Source organism: Leptonychotes weddellii, chromosome 14 (assembly GCF_054177405.1).
Source record: "Leptonychotes weddellii isolate Sample4059 chromosome 14, ASM5417740v2, whole genome shotgun sequence".
NCBI lineage: Eukaryota > Metazoa > Chordata > Mammalia > Carnivora > Phocidae > Leptonychotes > Leptonychotes weddellii.
The window spans coordinates 37,866,708-37,884,824 of NC_138382.1; the positions used below are offsets into that span (position 1 = coordinate 37,866,708).

Genomic DNA, 18,117 nt, shown 5'->3' on the forward strand with positions numbered 1-18,117 from the left:
CGTTAATTTCACTTCATCCTGGGTGTCAGTCTTCTTGGCTAATATAGCATTCTAATAAGGTCATTTGTTTACCATTATTCGTGCAGACCCTATTTCATGGTCAGTCTTTTATTTGAGACTAAGGCCCTTATATAAAATTCACAGTATTAAGATACTTACCACTTAATCTTCAAAGAAATTTTTTGTCATTGAAGAAGAGTGATGATTGGAGTCATACTTTATATTCAGCCAACTCGTGTTGGCCATGTAATAGTTTTTTCTCAAATGTAGTATGGATTGGCTCCACAGTTACATGGCCCGTCCAGCATAGTTTTTCATATCCCAATAACCTGACCTGACCTAGCTTTGGGTTCTTTGACACAGTTTACTATTTTAATAAATTCAAAAGCATTGACTCTATTTTTACTATGTAAGTGCTTACCTAGCTGAGCTATATTTAATTATATCCCATTGTTGGAGGGCATTCAGACTCCTTCTCCCAACCCTGATGTGAAACACATTGCCAGGGACAGATACAGTAGTAGAAATTGACTGCACCTAATTGAAAGGAAAAATACGCGCATTATACTTAAAGGACATTGGCTTTTAACTTTGGTTCTGCCAGTCAGTCCACCAAAGATTTAGGTCTCATCAAGATAGAAATGTAAAACCTACTTTTTTTTTTTTTGCTCAGGAAGGAAGTTTTATGCTTACAGGAATTCAGTCATTATACTTACATTTATAGCAAGTGTCAAAATATTAGCAATCGAAAAAATTAATGGTGGTTATACTTCTTTTTCCCACTGGTGGTTGCGTGGTAATTATGTGGCTAACCATTACTTTATAATTTAAGTTTTCTTATACCATTTTCTAAAAATATAAATTGTCTCTGACTCTGAGAGATAATGAAGATTCAGATGGCTAAGGAGACTAACCTGGAAATCAAGTTTAGGTAGAGAAAGATCACATTCTTTTCTTCTAGGATTTTAAACTCCTCGAGTGATTTGATACTTGACTTTATCTTATTCTAGTCTAGTGGTATTTCTCCTGTTTTTCCGTACTTGGAGCTTCTGTATTATCGACCTGATTTTCTATGTACTGGAACTTCTTACTTCAAATTCTGATGGATGTCCTGATAACATTTTGATATCCTGATAACATTTACCCAGTAGGTATATTTTCTAATTCTACATTAATTTGGTCAGAGTTACTATCCTTAAGTACTTTTCTTTGTAAGTGGTATTTTTTAATAATTGTTTACAGAATCAAATAACTGTAACACTATTACAAGATCCATCTTGCTGAATGGAATCAGAGCAGATAAACAAATTAGGAGTAGTTTATGCATTCTGAAAGCATTTATAGTATGCTGGGAACCAGAGATACAAAGGAGAAGATGTCATCCCCTGCCTTTGGCAAGGCAGAGTGGCACACACATGGGCTTTGGAGGTCAATTGCTTTGGTCCAGTCCTAACTCCAGCATGTGCCAGTTCTGTTTGCTTGCGCAAATTATTTGGCTTTCACGAGCTTCACTTTCACCATTTGAAACACTGTGATAAACGTGATTTTCCATAAAGTGTTTAGGGGAGTGTTCATAGTAGCTGTTTAGTGGATGTTAGGTCCTAGAATTAGAGGAGTCAGTATAGATCAGACGCTCATGCTGGACTGGAATAAGGCTATAGAGTGCATTGCAAATAGAAGATTGCCCAGTAGGGGCCTTCGTTACTCTAGACATCTTTCTTCCCTTGACCTTGTTTGACTCTCAAAGGTTAAATTTCAAGACCTGAGACCACTTTATTAATTATGATATAAATGTAATTTGAATCACGGAAGAATAACATTATACTGTTTACATTTCTTTGATGTTGCTGCATGCCTGCAGTTTCCTTATCAGTGAAAGAAATGATTAGCTTTTCAGCATTTCATCAATGGACAGCTTTCCAAGGTATTAAATAATAAGCCGAAACCATAAGTAGCTATGCCAAGTAGGTGGGGAGAGTGGAATTAACTAATGTTCAAAGGCATAATAGTACATTATGCCCTTTTTTTGTAGAATAAATAATTTGTAAAGGTTCTTTCACTGTTAAAATTATTAAAGAATGCATTTATGCTTCTATTTGTATGTACCATTCAAGTACATTCATTCTTTGTTGTATAAAAATGTAGTTTTTTCATTTCTAACTTCATGCATACTCTTTTCTTCCCACTGTTTTATAAATGGAAAATACACTTGTTTACGCAGAATTTACGTCCATTTTTTCACAGGACAAAGTCTTATGCAGAGATGGTTCGGCATTTATCTCATCGAAGGACATAAATAAAATATGAACTAGGAATGTACCTGTGTGGCTCAGATCTAGTTTTGTAAAACCTAAGTCTGAAAAGTTAAAGAAAACCTGATATTACTTTGGATTTTTGCCTAGATGACCATGTCTTAAATTATTTCTTTCCACTAGTATCTTTATTTCCATGGATATTAATCTATTACTGTATCTTTTATATAGTAATAAAGTATGAGCTATCTCATTCGTTTAAAAAAGAGGGATAGTTGTAAACATTAATTATATATTCTCCCATCTGATGATTAAGATGAATAGCAAAGCACTTTTTATTTCTCATAATTTAGAAGCAGATAGCACTCTTCATGATTTTCATTACAGAACTGTCTGAGGGACCAGGCTGCTTTCTGTGTAACCTCATACAGTGTTGCCAACGCGGATGTTTTTCATGGAATCCAGAGTTAAATTTTTATATTCTCTTCTTTATATGATTGACTCCCGGGAGATGCTGGTTTATGTCTCTCCAGCTTGTTTTCCCCTGTATGTTTTGTCTAATTACAGGGAGAAGTCTTACTTGATAGCTCTTTATCCTGTTATAGATAGTCTGGAATATCTGATTGCTTTCACTCTGGCAAGTAGAATGGAGGAGTGAGCTGAGACGTGGACTCCACCAACTAACTTTGTGATCCGTCTGGGCCTCACTTCCAGCATAACCAACTGAGCCACCCAGGTGCCCCTGGCACTGTTAGTTTTGATAATGAAACACGTACAGGGATTTAAAAAAATATATGTCTTTTTTTTTTTTTAAGATTTTATTTATTTATTTGACACAGAGAGAGAGAGAGTGGTGGGGAGGGGCAGAGGGAGAAGCAGGCTCCCAGCTGAACAGGGAGCCCGATGCGGGACTCGATCCCAGGACCCCAGGATCATGACCTGAGCTGAAGGCAGACGCTTAAGCAACTGAGCCACCCAGGCGCCCTTAAAATAATATTACAAAGAGGCTCAGTTGGTTAAGTGTCCAACTCTTGATTTCAGCTTAGGTCCTGATCTCAGGGTTGTGAGAGCTAGCCCTGTGTCGGGCTCCACACTGGGTGTGGAGTCAGCTTGAGATTCTCTCTCTCTCTCCCTTCCCTTCGCCCCTCCCCCCACCCAAAATAAATAAAGTTGTTCAACCAAAAGAACTTAACAAAGACTCCTCTGACTGTTAAAGAAACCAACCCCTTGATTCTTTTTTAAAATTGCAATATGAAAAACATATGAAATATACCTTGTTAGCAAAATGTTGAGTGTATGGCACAGTGTTGTGTACACATTTTCATCATGCAGGACTGAATCTCTATACCCCTCGAATAGCAGCTCCCTGTTTCCCCCTCTCCCCGCCCCCCTGGCAATCACTGTTTTATTTTCTTCTTCTAAGACTGCCTACGTTGGATACCTTGTATAAATGTGGAGTCCTGCAGTATCTGTCTATCTATAATCGGTTTGTTTCACATATAATGTCCTCAAAATTCATCCATGCTGTATCATGTGACAGGATTTCCTTTCTTTTAAGGCTGAAAAATATTTTATTGTATTATAGACCACATTATCTTTATCTTTTCATGTGTTGATAGTTATTTAGTTTGTTTCCATCTCCTGGCTATTGTGAATAATGCTGTAGTCAACATGGGAGTGCAAATACCTCTTCTAGATCCTGATTTCAATTCTTTTGAAATACTGCAATTCTTTGGAAAAAAATTTTATTTATTTATTTATTTATTTGAGAGAACACGAACAGGGGGAAAGTCAGAGGGAGAGGGAGAGAGAATCCTCAAGCAGATTCCCCGCTGAGCCGGGAGCCCAACGCAGGGCTTGATCCCAGGACCCTGAGATCATGACCTGAGCCTAAGGCAGATGCTTAACCAATTGAGCCACCCAGGTGCCCCTCTTTGAAATACTATTTAAAAATCCCTCTGTGTGTTTCATTATCAAAACTAGCAGTGCCAGGGGCACCTGGGTGTCTCAGTTGGTTAGGTGCCTGACTTTGGCTCAGGCCATGATCTCAGGGTCCTGGGATTGAGCCCCACATCCAGCTCCGTGCTCATCGGGGAGTCTGCTTGTCCCTCTTCCTCTGCCCCTTCCCCCACTGGTGCTTTCTCTGTCTCTCTCTCAAATAAATAAAATCTTAAAAACAAAACAGAACTAACAGTACCAAATTAAACAAGTCAAACAATTAGTCTCTTTATATTTCTTAAAATATTAGAGAAAGGTTTGTTTGTGCTTCAATAGAAAGATCTTTGTTTTAGAACAAGTACCTAAAAGCAGCTGTACAGTTAATGGACTTTTGTCGATATATACAGAGACTAGTACTTGTTCTGAAATTCCTGGAAATGGCATTGCCAGAACATATGTTGGTTTTATTTTTAATTTTTTGAGGAACCTCCATACTATTTTTCATAGCAACTGCACCATTTTACATTCCACCAGCAGTGCACAAGGGCTCCAGTTTTCCCACATCCTCACCAACACATGTGAATTTCTATTATTATTGATAATGCCCATCCTAATAGGTGTGGGGTGGTAGCTCATGGTGGCTTTGATTTGCATTTCCCTGGTGATGAGTATTGCCGAGCATCTTTTCATGTAACTGTGGCCGTTGGTACGTCTGCTTTGGAAAATGTTCAGCTCCTTTGTTCACTTTTTAATTGGGTTATTTGTTTATTTGTTGTTGTTGAGTTATAAAAGTTCCTGACACAGTTTGGATATTAACCCCTAATCAGATACGTGGTTTATAAGTATTTCCTGCCATTCTGTAGGTTGCCTTTTTTTTTTTTTTTTAAACTCTGTTGATTGATTGTTGCGTAGAAGCTTTTCAGGTTGACGTAGCCCCACTTGTCTGTTTTTGCTTTTGTTGCCTGTGTTTTTGGTGTCATATCCAAGAAATCATTGCCAAGACCAGTGTTATAAAGTTTTCCCCCTATGTTTTCTTCTGGAGTTTTATAGTTTTAGTTTTAGGTCTTTCTTTTTTTTTTTTAAGATTTTATTTATTTATTTGACAGAGGGAGACACAGCGAGAGATGGAACGTGAACAGGGGGAGTGGGAGAGGGAGATGCAGGCTTCCCACGGAGCAGGGAGCCCGATGCGGGGCTCGATCCCAGGACCCTGGGATCATGACCTGAGCCGAAGGCAGACGCTTAACAACTGAGCCACCCAGGTGCCCCTAGTTTTAGGTCTTGTGTTTAAGTCTTTTATTCATTTTGAGTTGATTTTTGTGTATGGTGTAAGAAAGGGTCCATTGTCCTTCTTTTTCATGCAGATATCCAGTTGTCCTAGCATCATTTGTTCTAGAGACCATCCTTTCTCCATTGTATTTTCTTGTCTCCTTTGTAATAAATTAATTGACCATATATAGATGGATTTATTTCTAGGCTCTCTATTCTATTCCATTAGTCTCTTTGCCCTTGTGCTAAGGTTACCCTGTTTTGATTACTGTAGCTTTGTAATATGTTTTGAGGTCAGGAAATGTGAGGTACCCAGTTTTGTTTCTTAAGATTGTTTTGGCTTTGTGATTTCATGTGATTTTTATGATTATTTTTTCTGTTGTGCAGAAATGTCATCGGGATTTTGATAGGGATTGCACTGATTGCTTTGGGTGTCATGTACATTTTAACAAGTTTTTCAATCTATAAATATAAAATATTTTTCTATTTATTTGTATCTTCTTTAACTTAAGCAGTCCTTTGTAGTTTTCAGTATACACGTCTTTCACTTCACTAGTTTATTCCCAAGTATTATTGTTTTTGATGCTATTGCAAATGGGGCTGTTTTCTTAATTTCCTTCTTAGATTGTTCATTATTAGTTTATGAAAACACAACTGATTTTTTAATGTTCATTTTGAATCCTGCAACTTTTCTAAATTCACTTGTTAGGTTCCCCCCCCCTCATTTATTAGTTTTAACTAATTTTTTGGGGTGGAATCCTTAGGGTTTTCTGCATGTAATATCATGGCATCATGAACTTTCTGATTTGGATGATCTTTCTTTCTCTCCTTCTTTCCTTTTTTCCTTCCTCTCTACCTCTGTTAGCAAGAGTGGGCACTCTTGTTTTGTTCCTGATCTTAGAGGAAAAGTTTTCAGGTTTTTACCATTCAGTATGCTGTTAGCAGTGGGCTTTTTCATATAGAGCCTTTATTATGTTGAGGTAATTTCCTTCCATCCCTAGTTTAGTAATTGTTTCTATCATGAAAGAGTTTTGTCAAATGTTTTTTCTAGGGGCACTTGGGTGGCTCAGTCATTAAGCGTCTGCCTTTGGCTCAGGTCATGATCCCGGGGTCCTGGAATTGAGCCCCGCATCGGGCTCCCTGCTACGCGGGAAGCCTGCTTCTCCCTCTCCCACTCCCCCTGCTTGTGTTCCCTTTCTTGCTGTGTCTCTCTCTGTCAAATAAAATCTTTAAATATATTTTTTTCTATGTATATTGAGATGATCATGACTTTAATCCTTCATCCTGTTAATGTAGTTTATGACATGATTGATTTTTGTATGTTGAACCATTCCTGCATCTCAGGGATAAATCCCGCTTGGTCACAGTATGTGATCCTTTTAAAGGACTTCTGTTTGCTAGTAGTTTGAGGATTTTTGTATCCATGTTCATAAGGGATACTGGCCTGTAATTTTCTTTTCTTGTCGTGTCTTTGGTTTGGTATGAGAGTAATGATATGGTCTCATAAAATGGTTTTGGAAGTAGTCCCACCTCTTCAATTTTTTGGCAAGAGTTTAAGCAACATTGGTGTTAATTCATCTTTAAATGTTTGGTAGAAATCACCCGTGAAGCCATCTGCTCTTGAGCCTTTCTACATTGGGAGGTTTTTGGATACTGATTTAGTCTCGTTCCTTGTTACCAGTCTGTTCAGATTTTCAATTCATGATTCAGTCTTGGTATGTTGTATGTTTCTAGGAATTTATCCATTTCTTCTAGGTTATTCAGTTGTAGTATAATTGTATATAGTTGTCTCTTACATCCTTTTTATTTCTGTGGCTCAGGTTGTAATGTCTCCTCTTTCATTTCTGATTTTATTTGAATCTTCCCTCTTTTTTTCTTACTCTAGATAAAGGGTTGTCAATTTTACTGATCTTTAAAATTCCAACTCTTGATTTCGTTTTTTTCCTATTTTTTATTTCATTTATTTTTGCTTTTGTCTTTATTATTTCCTTCCTTCTGCTACCTTTGGTTTGGGTTATTCTTTTTCTAGTTCCTTGAGGTACAAAGTTAGTTTATTTGCGATCTCCTTTCTTTTTTAATGTAGATATTTACTGCTACACATTTCCCTCCTAGTGCTGCTTTTGCTGCATCCCGTAAGTTTTGGTATCTTGTGTTTTCATTGTTGTTTGTCTCAAAATATTTTCTAATTTCCTTTTACATTTCTTCTTTCACTCATTGGTTGTTCAAGAGCGTGTTGTTTAGTTTCCATGTATTTGTGAATTTTTCTGTTTTCTTACTTTTATTGACTCCTAGTTTCATTTCATTTTGGTAAGAAAAGATACTTGGTATTGAGACAGAGCACAAGCAGGGGGTCACGGCAGAGGGAGAGGTAGAAGCAGGATACCCGCTGAACAGGTAACCTGATGTGGGGCTCGATCCCAGGACCCTGGGATCATGACCTGAGCCGAAGGCAGATACTTAACCGACTGAGCCACCCAGGCGCCCCGCAATCTTAAATTTGTTAAGGGTTATTTTGTGACCTAACATGTGATCTATTCTGGAGAATATTCCACGCATGCTTGAAAAGAATTTGTATTTTGCTGCTGTTGGATGGAATGTTTTGTGTATGTCTGTTAGGTACATTTGGTGTACAGTATACATGTCCTCTCTTCCCTTATTGATCTTTTGCCTGGATGTTCTATCAGTTATTGAAAGCGGAGTGATGAAATCTCTTATTTAGGTTGTTATCTTCCCACCCCCGCTTTGTTCTATAAATGTTTGCTTTGTATATTTGGGCTTACATATATTGCTCTGATGTTGGATGCTTATATATTTATAATTGTCTATCTTCTCAGTGAATTGACCCATTTTATCATAACGTCTTTGTTTCTCATGACAGTTGTTGACTTAAACTCTTTGTTGTATGATATAAGTATATGGCTGTCCTTGCTATCTTTTGGTTACCATTTGCTTGGAATAACTTTTTTCATCCATTTATTTTTAGCCAATGTGTGTCCTTAAATGTGAAGTAAATCTTTTGTAGTCAGCAAATATTTGTATCTTGGTTTTTATCCTGTCAGTCACTCTATATTTTGATGTGGGAGTTTATCCCATTTACATTTAAAATAATCACAAACAGAGAGGGCTTTAATATTGCCATTTTGTTCATTATTTTCTGTCAGTTCTTACAGCTTTTTTTTTTTTTTAAAAGATGTATTCATTTATTTTTGAGAGAGAGAGAGAGCAAGTGGGGGGAGAGGCAGAGGAGAGAATCTTTAAGCAGACTCCCTGCTGAGCAGGGAGCCTGATGCCCGGCTTGATCTCAGGATTCTGAGATCATGACCTGAGCTGAAACCAAGAGTTGGACACTTAACTGACAGCCACCCAAGCACCCTGGTCTTACAGCTTTTTGTCCCTCATTTCCTCTGTTGCTATCTTACTTTGTGTTTCATTGATTCTTCTTCTTCTTTTTTTTTTGTGGTGACATGCTTTGATTCCTTACTCCTTATCTTTTGTGTGTCTTCTATAAGTATTTTGTTTGTGGTTACCATGGGGCTTACAGAAAACATCTTATAGCTATAACAGTGTATTATAAGTTGTTAACAGCTTAACTTCTGTTGCATACAGAAGCTCTTTTTTATTCTCCCCGCACTTTGTTATTGTTGTCACAAATCACATTCTTTTTATATTTTGTACCATTAACATATTTTTATAGTTATCTTCATTTATACATTTGCCTTCTAACTCCCATACCAGAATTTAAGGTGATTTATGTACTGTCATTACAGTAGTACAGTATTCTGTGTTCTTCTCTGTATTATACCTTTCTCACTGAGATTTATACTTTGATATGCTTTTGTGTTGCTAATATCCTTTAATTTCAACCTGAAGGATTTCCCTTCACATTTCTTGAAAGGCAGGTCTGATGGGTGAACTCCTTCAGCTTTTGTTTATTTGAGAAAGTATTTCTCTTTCATTTTGAAGGAAAGTTTTGCTGGATATAGTATTCCTGGTTGTCTCTCTCTTTTTTTAAATTTTCTTTCAGCACTTTGATTATGTTATCTAGCATTCCCCCTTCTGACCTATAAAATTTCTGCTGAGGAATCTGCTAATAGTCTTATGGGGGCTCCTTAATAATCCCATCATTCTAAACTAAACCTTTTTTTTTTTTTTAAGAGGAAGAGAGGGTTGGGGCAGAGGAAGAGGGAGAGAGAGAGAATCTTAAGCAGGCTCCATGCCCACCAGGGAGCCCGATGCAGGGCTTGATCTCACAGCCCTGAGATCATTGCCTAAGCCAAAATCTGGATTTGGTTGCTTAGCCAACTGAACCACCCAGGCACCGCTCCCATCATTCTAAATCAGTTGTTTATCATTGACTTGAATTCTGAAGGAGGGAAGCAAAAGCATAGAATTTTCTGAAACCAAAAGATCATGCTTTCTAGCTTATTTTAAATTTAAAGTCGGAGAATTCATTCTTTTTTTGTGCTTCACAGTGGAATGCTCAAGAGCAGAGTAATTGGGTATTTGAGTGGCTCAGTCAGTTAAGCGTCTGCCTTCGGCTCAGGTCATGATCATAGGGTCCTGGGATCGAGTCCCACATTGGGCTCCCTGCTCAGAGGCGAGTCTGCTTCTGCCTCTACCCATCCCCCCTGCTCATGATTGCTCTCTCTCTCTCAGTCTTTCAAATAAATAAATAAAATCTTAGAGCAGAGGAATCAAGAGCTCATAATTACCTCTCAAGTAAATCAGTCAATTCACGTATGTCATTTCATTAGGAAAACAACAGTCCATACTTTATGCAAAAAATATTTTCCATATGTATATATTTGTATCTGTGTTTTCCTAATGAAATAACACCTAGTTTGTTTTTCCCATTGACTTTTGATGATTTAATCTGGGGTATAATAGCCTTTGAACTGTATTAAGTTTAAGATTATTTACAGTAAAATTTTCCCACTTACGTTTTTTCATTTATGAACTCACCAGGAAAAAATAAACACCCATACATACTTCTTTAAGTCTGAGGCTCGTAAAAAAAAAAAAAAACCAAACTGTACTCTTCAACATAGAGTACTTTATTTCTTTTCCGACAATATAATTAAAACAGTTGCTTAGAAGCTAAATACACTATTTTATAAAATGTCAGTAAATGTACTGATTGCCTTCCCAGAACTAAGAATCTGTCAAAGTGTCTTAGCAGAAATCTTACCAGAAGGGGTAATTGAAACTTGGGCAATGCAATCTAAGATAACCTTTTGTTTTTAATTAAAATGGGGAATAAGAAGCCAATTCAAAAATTTGTCTCCCTTCATTTGCTCAAGGTAGGGTGATGGAACTTGTGTTCTAATAGAGCCTCAGCACTTGTTAAAAACATCAATTCTGGCTGAGTGTTGTGAATCTAGCCATTACATGCATAGCTCCAAATGCTGCCATGGTATGTCATGGTCAGGCTCATTAATGAATTAATGCTTAACTGTTACTTTTTGGTTAGTAGGTTAGTAGGGGATTTTTCTCCCTTCTTGAAAGTAAATTAAGGATTTTTCTCCCTTCTTGAAAGTAGATTAAAGTAGATGTTCTCCTAAGCTTAGAAGGAACAGGCTTTCTAAGATTACAGCAGATAGAGGAAATTTAACATTCTAGATAAAAAAAGTGTGAAATGTACTGGGAGGAAAATAGAATTTTTTTGGTGCTACATTGTGCTGTCAATAGGCTCATAGTAATTTCTCATAGCTTCACAGATTTTGAATTGAATTTTTATAAAAATAGCTTTATGAAGATATAATTCACATGCTCTATGCTCTCTATATGCTATATAATTCATCCAAAGTGTACAATTCAGTGACTTTTAGTATATTCACAGAGCTGTGCAAATGTAATTACAAATAATTTGAGAACGTTTTCATTATCCCCTCAAGAAGCCTTGTATCCATTAGCAGTCACTCCCCATTGTCCTCTACACCTTTCCAATCTTAAGCAATTACTTTCCAATTACTTAAGCAATTACTCTTTAGATTTACCTATTCTGGACATTTCATGTAAATGGAATCATATAATATGGGGGGTCTTTTGTTACTGGCTTCTTTCACTTGACATGATGTTTGCGAGGTTCCTTTCCCTTTTTATGGCTGAACAATATTTCCATGGTATGGCTATACTACATTTTATTTATCAGTTCATCAGTTGATGGACACTTGGTTTGTTTCTGCTATTTGGCTATTGTGAATTATGTTGCTCTGAACATTCACGTAGGAGTTTTTTGTGTGGATATGTTTTCATTTCTCTTGGGTAGATACTCAGAAGTAGAATTGCTAGATCATATGGTAATTTGGTTTAAACATTTGATAAACTGCCAGACTGTTTTCTGAAGGGGCTGCACCATTTTATATTCCTACCAGGAGAGGATGATGGTTTCAGATTCTCCACATCCTGCCAACACTTGCTATTGTCTATCTTTTTTTTTCTTTCTTTTTTTTATTATAGATCCTATTGGATGTTAAGTGGTATGTCATTCTGCTTTTGATTTGCAATTACGTCATGGCTGTTGATGGTTGAATATCCCGGTCTTTATTAACATTTCTTTATCTTCTTTGGATCCTTTGCTCTTTTAGAATTGGGTTATTTGTCCTTTCATTATTGAATTATAAGAATTCTTTATATATTCTGGATACAAATCCCCTATTAGATAGATGATTTGTAAAAAATTTTCCCGCATTCCGTGGGTTGTCTTTCATTTTCTTTCTAGTGTCCTTTGAAGGACAAATACTTTTAATTTGATGAAATCTATTCTTTTTCTTTAGTTGTACTTGCTTTTGGTGTCATATCTAAGAAGGCTTTGCCTAGTCTAAGGTCACAGAGATTTACTATTATATTTTCTTTAAGAGTTTGATAGTGTTAGCCCTGACATTTAGGTCTAAAAATTTATTTTGAGTTAATTTTTATATGTTGTGTGAGAAACGGACCCAAATTCATTCTTTTGTATGTGGATATCTAATTGTTGAAATCCACCATTTTTCAAAAAGGCTCTTCTTCCTCCATTGTATTTTCCTGGCATATTTATCAAAAATCAATAGAACATGAATGTAAGGATTTATTCCTAGACTCTTTTGAGTTCTGTTTCATTGATCTATATGTTTTGTTGTTATGCCAGTGCCACCCTTGTTGGATTACTGTAGCTTTGAAGTAAGTTTTGAAACGGAGAAGTTTGAGTCTCAAACTTTTCTTTCTTTTTTTTTTTTTTTTAAAGATTTTTATTTGTTTGACAGAGAGAGACACAGCGAGAGAGGGAACACAAGCAGGGGGAGTGGGAGAGGGAGAAGCAGGCTTCCCGAGGAGCAGGGAGCCCGATGCGGGGCTCGATCCCAGGACCCCGGGACCATGACCTGAGCCGAAGGCAGCCGCTCAACGACTGAGCCACCCAGGCGCCCCAACTTTTTTCTTTTTCAAGATCGTTTTGGCAATTTGGGATTCCTCGCTTTCCACATGAGTTTTAGAATCAGTTTTTCAATTTTGGCAAATAAGCCAACTAGGATTTTGATGGAATTGTGTTGAATCTGTACATCTATTTGGAAAATATTACTATCTTAACAGTATTACGTTTTTTGATCCACAAATGAATTGTGCTTCTCTTTTTATTGGGTTATGCATAGGGATTGAAATGAACACCTGCAGAGAAATTTTTGTCCATTAACCACCCCCTTACAGTATGACTAATTTTATGTATTTCATATTGGAATAACACATTTCACTCTACAGTTACTTTGTTGTTTATATATTCTACGTTTTAGCTTATCATTAGAACTGTAAACTTCTTTGGGGCAGGATATATTTAAGAAAAACATTTTTGATTGGTATTTGGCAGGTCATTATAAAAGAGATAGAATATTAGTGGTACTATGAAATTACCACTGACAACAAATAGCTAGCTAACATTTTTTTATGTCTTCAAAGTTATATATATATTCCTGTTATTCTTTTGAAGAAAAACAAAATAATGATCACATTAGAGATCAATTTCCTTTAGGAGGCATAATAAATACATTCTTTACATTCATTTTAGGTACCAAATCTGATTCCAGTTTTAATGTTCAAATTGGGAAGACCACTGGAACCTGTGTTATATAATGACATCTTGTATACTTTACCTACACTTGGTGTTCACAAGGTTTGTATATTAACCAGTTTGCTTGGGGACAAAAAGAGAGTGAGGCATGCATAATACATTGAATTTTGAGCCCTTAATTTTGCTATGACTGCTACTTCCCTTGTTGGGCCAGAAGTATTTATTATGGTATTTAAGAATTAATTCTTTGAAATCATTTAATAGCCAAATTTTCCCATTGGCTGTTGTCTGAGATTAGGTCTTACACCCCCAGGTTCGCTAGCTAGCCCCTCCCCCAAACTATCCGCCACCTCTGAGAAGGTGGGTCATATTGTCGTTAGCTTCCATTTCAGTCTTTATTCTATAATAAGGGATTTTCACATTCTTTTGGTCACCTTGGGATTACCTACATTTATATTTGTGAAGCCAAAATTTCTTCAATATTTTCTAGGTGTGTATAGGCCAGATTCTGCGAGTGATCCAGCTTCTTGGAACCACTCCACAACTAAGAGCTGTCACTCTGCGCTTGTTGACATCGTTGTGGGAAAAGCAGGTAAGCTTAGAGATAAACTTGTGTATTAAACATGTTCCTTTCACCAGAGCAGATTAGTTTTGTCAGGTGTGTGACAATGCTCTGATACAGTCGTGTTAAGGCGTGGCATCAGTGATTGCATTCAGAAATTTTGGTTTGGCGTGATGCTTTTGATCTGTAATGCAGTCGGTTGTGATTGACTCTCAAAGAGAAATTGAGAATAGAAAAAAAAAACTTATCTTGTTAATTCTGAAATTTATATTTCCATCTGCATGGAAAAAGTAATAGAAATATGATTACATGTGATTAGAGCCTTTGTAATTAGGGTGAGATTCAGCCACCTTTTTCTTGTCTTATGAAATGAACAGAAATGGGTCTATAAGAAAATCCCTAGCAATCACAAAAGCATTCTTCTCTGCTGATTAGAAGAAATGCATTATAATTAGCAATGCAAATGTGGGATTTGGAGGTAAAAATGCTATGTAAAATGATTATTCAACTCAAGTTGGGAAATTACCTTTTTTATGAAATTGCCTTCTTAGGATCGTGTCTACCCTGAACTGCAGCGTCTCATGGCCACGTCCGATGTACCTTCTCTGTCTGTGGGCAGGGAAGTCCAGTGGGAAAAACTCATCGCCAAAGCAGCATCAATCAGAGACATATGTAAGCAAAGGTAAGATGCGCTTAATCCTTGGGAATGGATATCATGACGCATTCTTTTGCTTTTAATTTTTTTGTTGCAAGCAAGAGACTAGGAATGATAGGCAGAGGATATTTGAGTAAGAATAAATTAATTTTCAGTTCCAGTTTTCTGATAGTAGAACTTAGTATGATTGGATAATAACTTTGAGAAGTAGGCATGTCCTTTATATTTCAGATCTAGCCTTGTATCTAGTTTATAGGACATTTGTATCCTCTTCTGGATAATAATTTATTATTATAATAAAAAATGTGATGCTATGTTTTCTTTTCTTTCTTTCTTTTTTTTTTTTTTTTGTATACAAATCTCTGAAACCTAAGCAGTGGGCTATAGTCAACTGTTTTTTGTTTTTTGTTTTTTAAGATTTTATTTATTTTTTTTTGTCAGAGTGAGAGAGAGCACAGGTAGAGGGAGAAGCAGGCTCCCTGCTGAGCTGGGAGCCCAATGTGGGGCTCGATCCCAGGGCCCTGAGATCATGACCTGAGCTGAAGGCAGACGCTTAACCGACTAGGCCACCCAGCTGTCCCTGTAGTCAGCTGTTTTTTCTTATATTTTCCCTATGTTATGTCTAATTGTTATAAAGGGTTTGAATAGGGAAGATCTCATTTGTGATTCATTGCCTGGAATTTATTACTAGGAATTATTACAAGGAAGGCCTGATCTTGAATCCCCATGTATGCCCTGGAGTTGAGGAAGACATGAAAGTATTAGGGAGGTGACTCTGCTGTTGTAGTTTAGGGATTAATCCTAAAGCGGGTAACGTGGATGATTCTTGTTTCAAGTCTGGGATCAGGATGTATCTAAACCTCAGCAGTTCTGCCTCTTTTCTAAGCTTCAGCCTTTGGCAACACCAGCATAACCTCACTCTACAAGTCACACACATGAAACCTAAGACTTGGGAGTGTGGATTCTCTGGAGCTACTGGAATGGAAAACATTTTAGAGATGAAGGACTATTAGCCAACATTTTGATTTTCACGCTTAAAGCTCAGCTTCAGGAGAGGTTAAATATCAGAGCAGGTCAGCGTCTGTTGATAACTTATTCAGTATTCCACCTCAAGGTCTGCCAAAATTTTCCAGTTTTGGAAAATGATTACTGTTTGTCTGACAGTGAAACAGTAGAATCCAACCAGGCAATTTTCATCAGCTGGTAGTTTGTTCGAGAAAACCATTATATCACTCAGCGGTGACAAGGAAAGCCAAGGATGGACCTGAGCATTTCTTTGAGAAGTTAATATCATTCTGGGGATAGCACACTGCATGTGGAATAGAGAGGGGAGGAAGGGGAGGAGGAGGAGTGAGTGAATCCAGTGTAGTGCCTGACGTGAGATGGGTGTTTAGTCAGTTATAATTCATGTCATTACTTTTATCATCATCATCGGCATCATTATTGTGATAGGTGTAACCACCTGCGTATCACTGCTGTAATAAATTATCTTCTCATCTCCAGTCCCTGCCTTTGTAGTCAGTGGCTGATACCAGAGCACCCGGCAGGCAGGAATAGCTCTATCTTTACTGATAATCTCAATGAGGTAAGTCAGTTCTTCTCACCATTATTATAGACTTGAATTTTTGTCAATTCAGGCCATAGGATTTACAGTTTAGGGAGAACAAAATTTGTTAGCAAGTGCCCTCTTGCTTGGATAATATTTCTTTATCAACAATGAGCCTTATGTTACAGCAGGAACGACGATGAGGCAAATCTTGGCAGAAAACATATGTTAGTATTTGAGGGTCAACATTTAATGGACATAAGGGTAAAGAAAAGCACTAATGCTGTTTGTTCAGGCAGAAGTCCTGGGAGGGGGAGTGTGCTCTTTGGCTTTAATCTTGTTTCTAAACTATCGTTTCTTGTAGGCCCTACCAGCATGGAGCGGATATGTTGGCAGCCGCTTCCCAGGTGTTGAATGAATGCACCAAACCTGATCAAGCCACTCCGGCAGCCTTGGTCCTCCAAGGTCTTCACGCGCTCTGCCAAGCGGAGGTAGGCTTTTTAACATTGTTTTGGATCATTTTGAAGAAAATATTGTCCAAGCCATAGTAGTTACAAGGATGTAAGTTTAGATTCATTTAATTGAGTGTTTGAGTATTCATTCCCAGAGGTTTTTATTTGGGAAGCAAAGCAAGACCTACTTGCCACATTCTTTCTAGAGGGGAGTCTAGAAACATCTGGTCCTGCGGACATTGTCTAGAGGCTAAAGACAACCACTCTATGTTTTCCCTTTTTCTTATTTTTATTTTTATTTTTTTTTGTTAACAGAGATGGGAAAGTTATGCTCCTAGGAGATCTCTTGAATAAATCTGCTCATTAGGTTTGTGATTAGCACACTGTAGAAGCAGAGGAAGAGAAGAGATTGGCATACACCTGTGGCAGTTTAATAACCAGCAAAAATTATTGTTGGCTCTTAGTGATCAGTTTGGGTAGGATGGATTGATGTTAGACTTGCACCTCTAAACATTTTCTGAACTTGAAGCTGCTCCCCACGTGACAACACAGCAGAGAGAATCTTAACCATCTTGGAGAAATGGGATAGTTATGTCAAAGATCACTGATCAACCTAACCAAAGTTTTTGACACAGTGAGACATACTTAGACAATTGGAGTCTTTTAGTGAAGGAGACTAAGTGGAAATCTCTTAGCGTTGGCAATTACGGTTGATATGATAAGGAATATAATGATATAATAATACATCATTGGCAGTGGGACTCTACTTGTATTTATATGTTCTTGTGCTAAGTACTTTCCATTTATGCTCCTCATTAATTCTGCAATATGAGGATTATAACACCATTTTATAGATGAGGAAAATAGACCTTCGAGGGAGGTTTACTCAGGATCTTGGTAGGAGACTAAACTACTGTTCTTTTGGGTAGACACTTATTTTAGCAGAGAATGAGCATCATCACTGTTTAGGAACCAATGTATGCTGAGGACAGCTTGTGACCATGGGCCCAGTGATGGACAAAGCTGTTTGGATTTCAAAGCAGAGCGCTGTTACAGCAGGGGTCAACTACTCAAAACCAAGGACTTTTGGTTTTTATTGCTTCAATTAGTCATCTGGAATTGGGAAGTGTCGCTTTAATAATGATCTTGCTTTCATGGTAAATAATTCTAAACCTCATTTTGAAATGAGTTTTTATTTTTATTTATTTTTAAAGATTTTATTTATTTATTTATTTGAAATGAGTTTTTTTTTAATTTTTTTTAAAGATTTTATTTATTTATTTGACAGAGAGAGAGAGAGAGAACACAAGTAGGCAGAGAAGCAGGCAGAGGGAGAGGGAGAAGCAGGCTCCCCGCAGAGCAGGGAGCCTGATGCGGGACTCGATCCCGGGACCCTGGGATCATG

General features: G+C 37.2%; 1 protein-coding gene across 6 annotated transcripts in view; it reads left to right on the top strand.

The window, feature by feature from the left end:
* Positions 1-18,117, top strand: part of FOCAD (focadhesin) — a 305,106-nt gene that overhangs the window by 132,764 nt on the left and 154,225 nt on the right. For all 6 annotated transcript variants that reach the window (XR_014140004.1, XM_081803024.1, XM_081803027.1 and 3 more), the window contains 4 exons: positions 13,495-13,599; positions 13,988-14,089; positions 14,611-14,741; positions 16,625-16,751. Coding sequence is in view for 5 of the 6 variants with exons in the window: in XM_081803024.1 (XP_081659150.1) it covers positions 13,495-13,599; positions 13,988-14,089; positions 14,611-14,741; positions 16,625-16,751 (465 nt within the window). In the remaining variant the exon portion in view is untranslated. The remainder of the gene's footprint in view (positions 1-13,494; positions 13,600-13,987; positions 14,090-14,610; positions 14,742-16,624; positions 16,752-18,117) is intronic.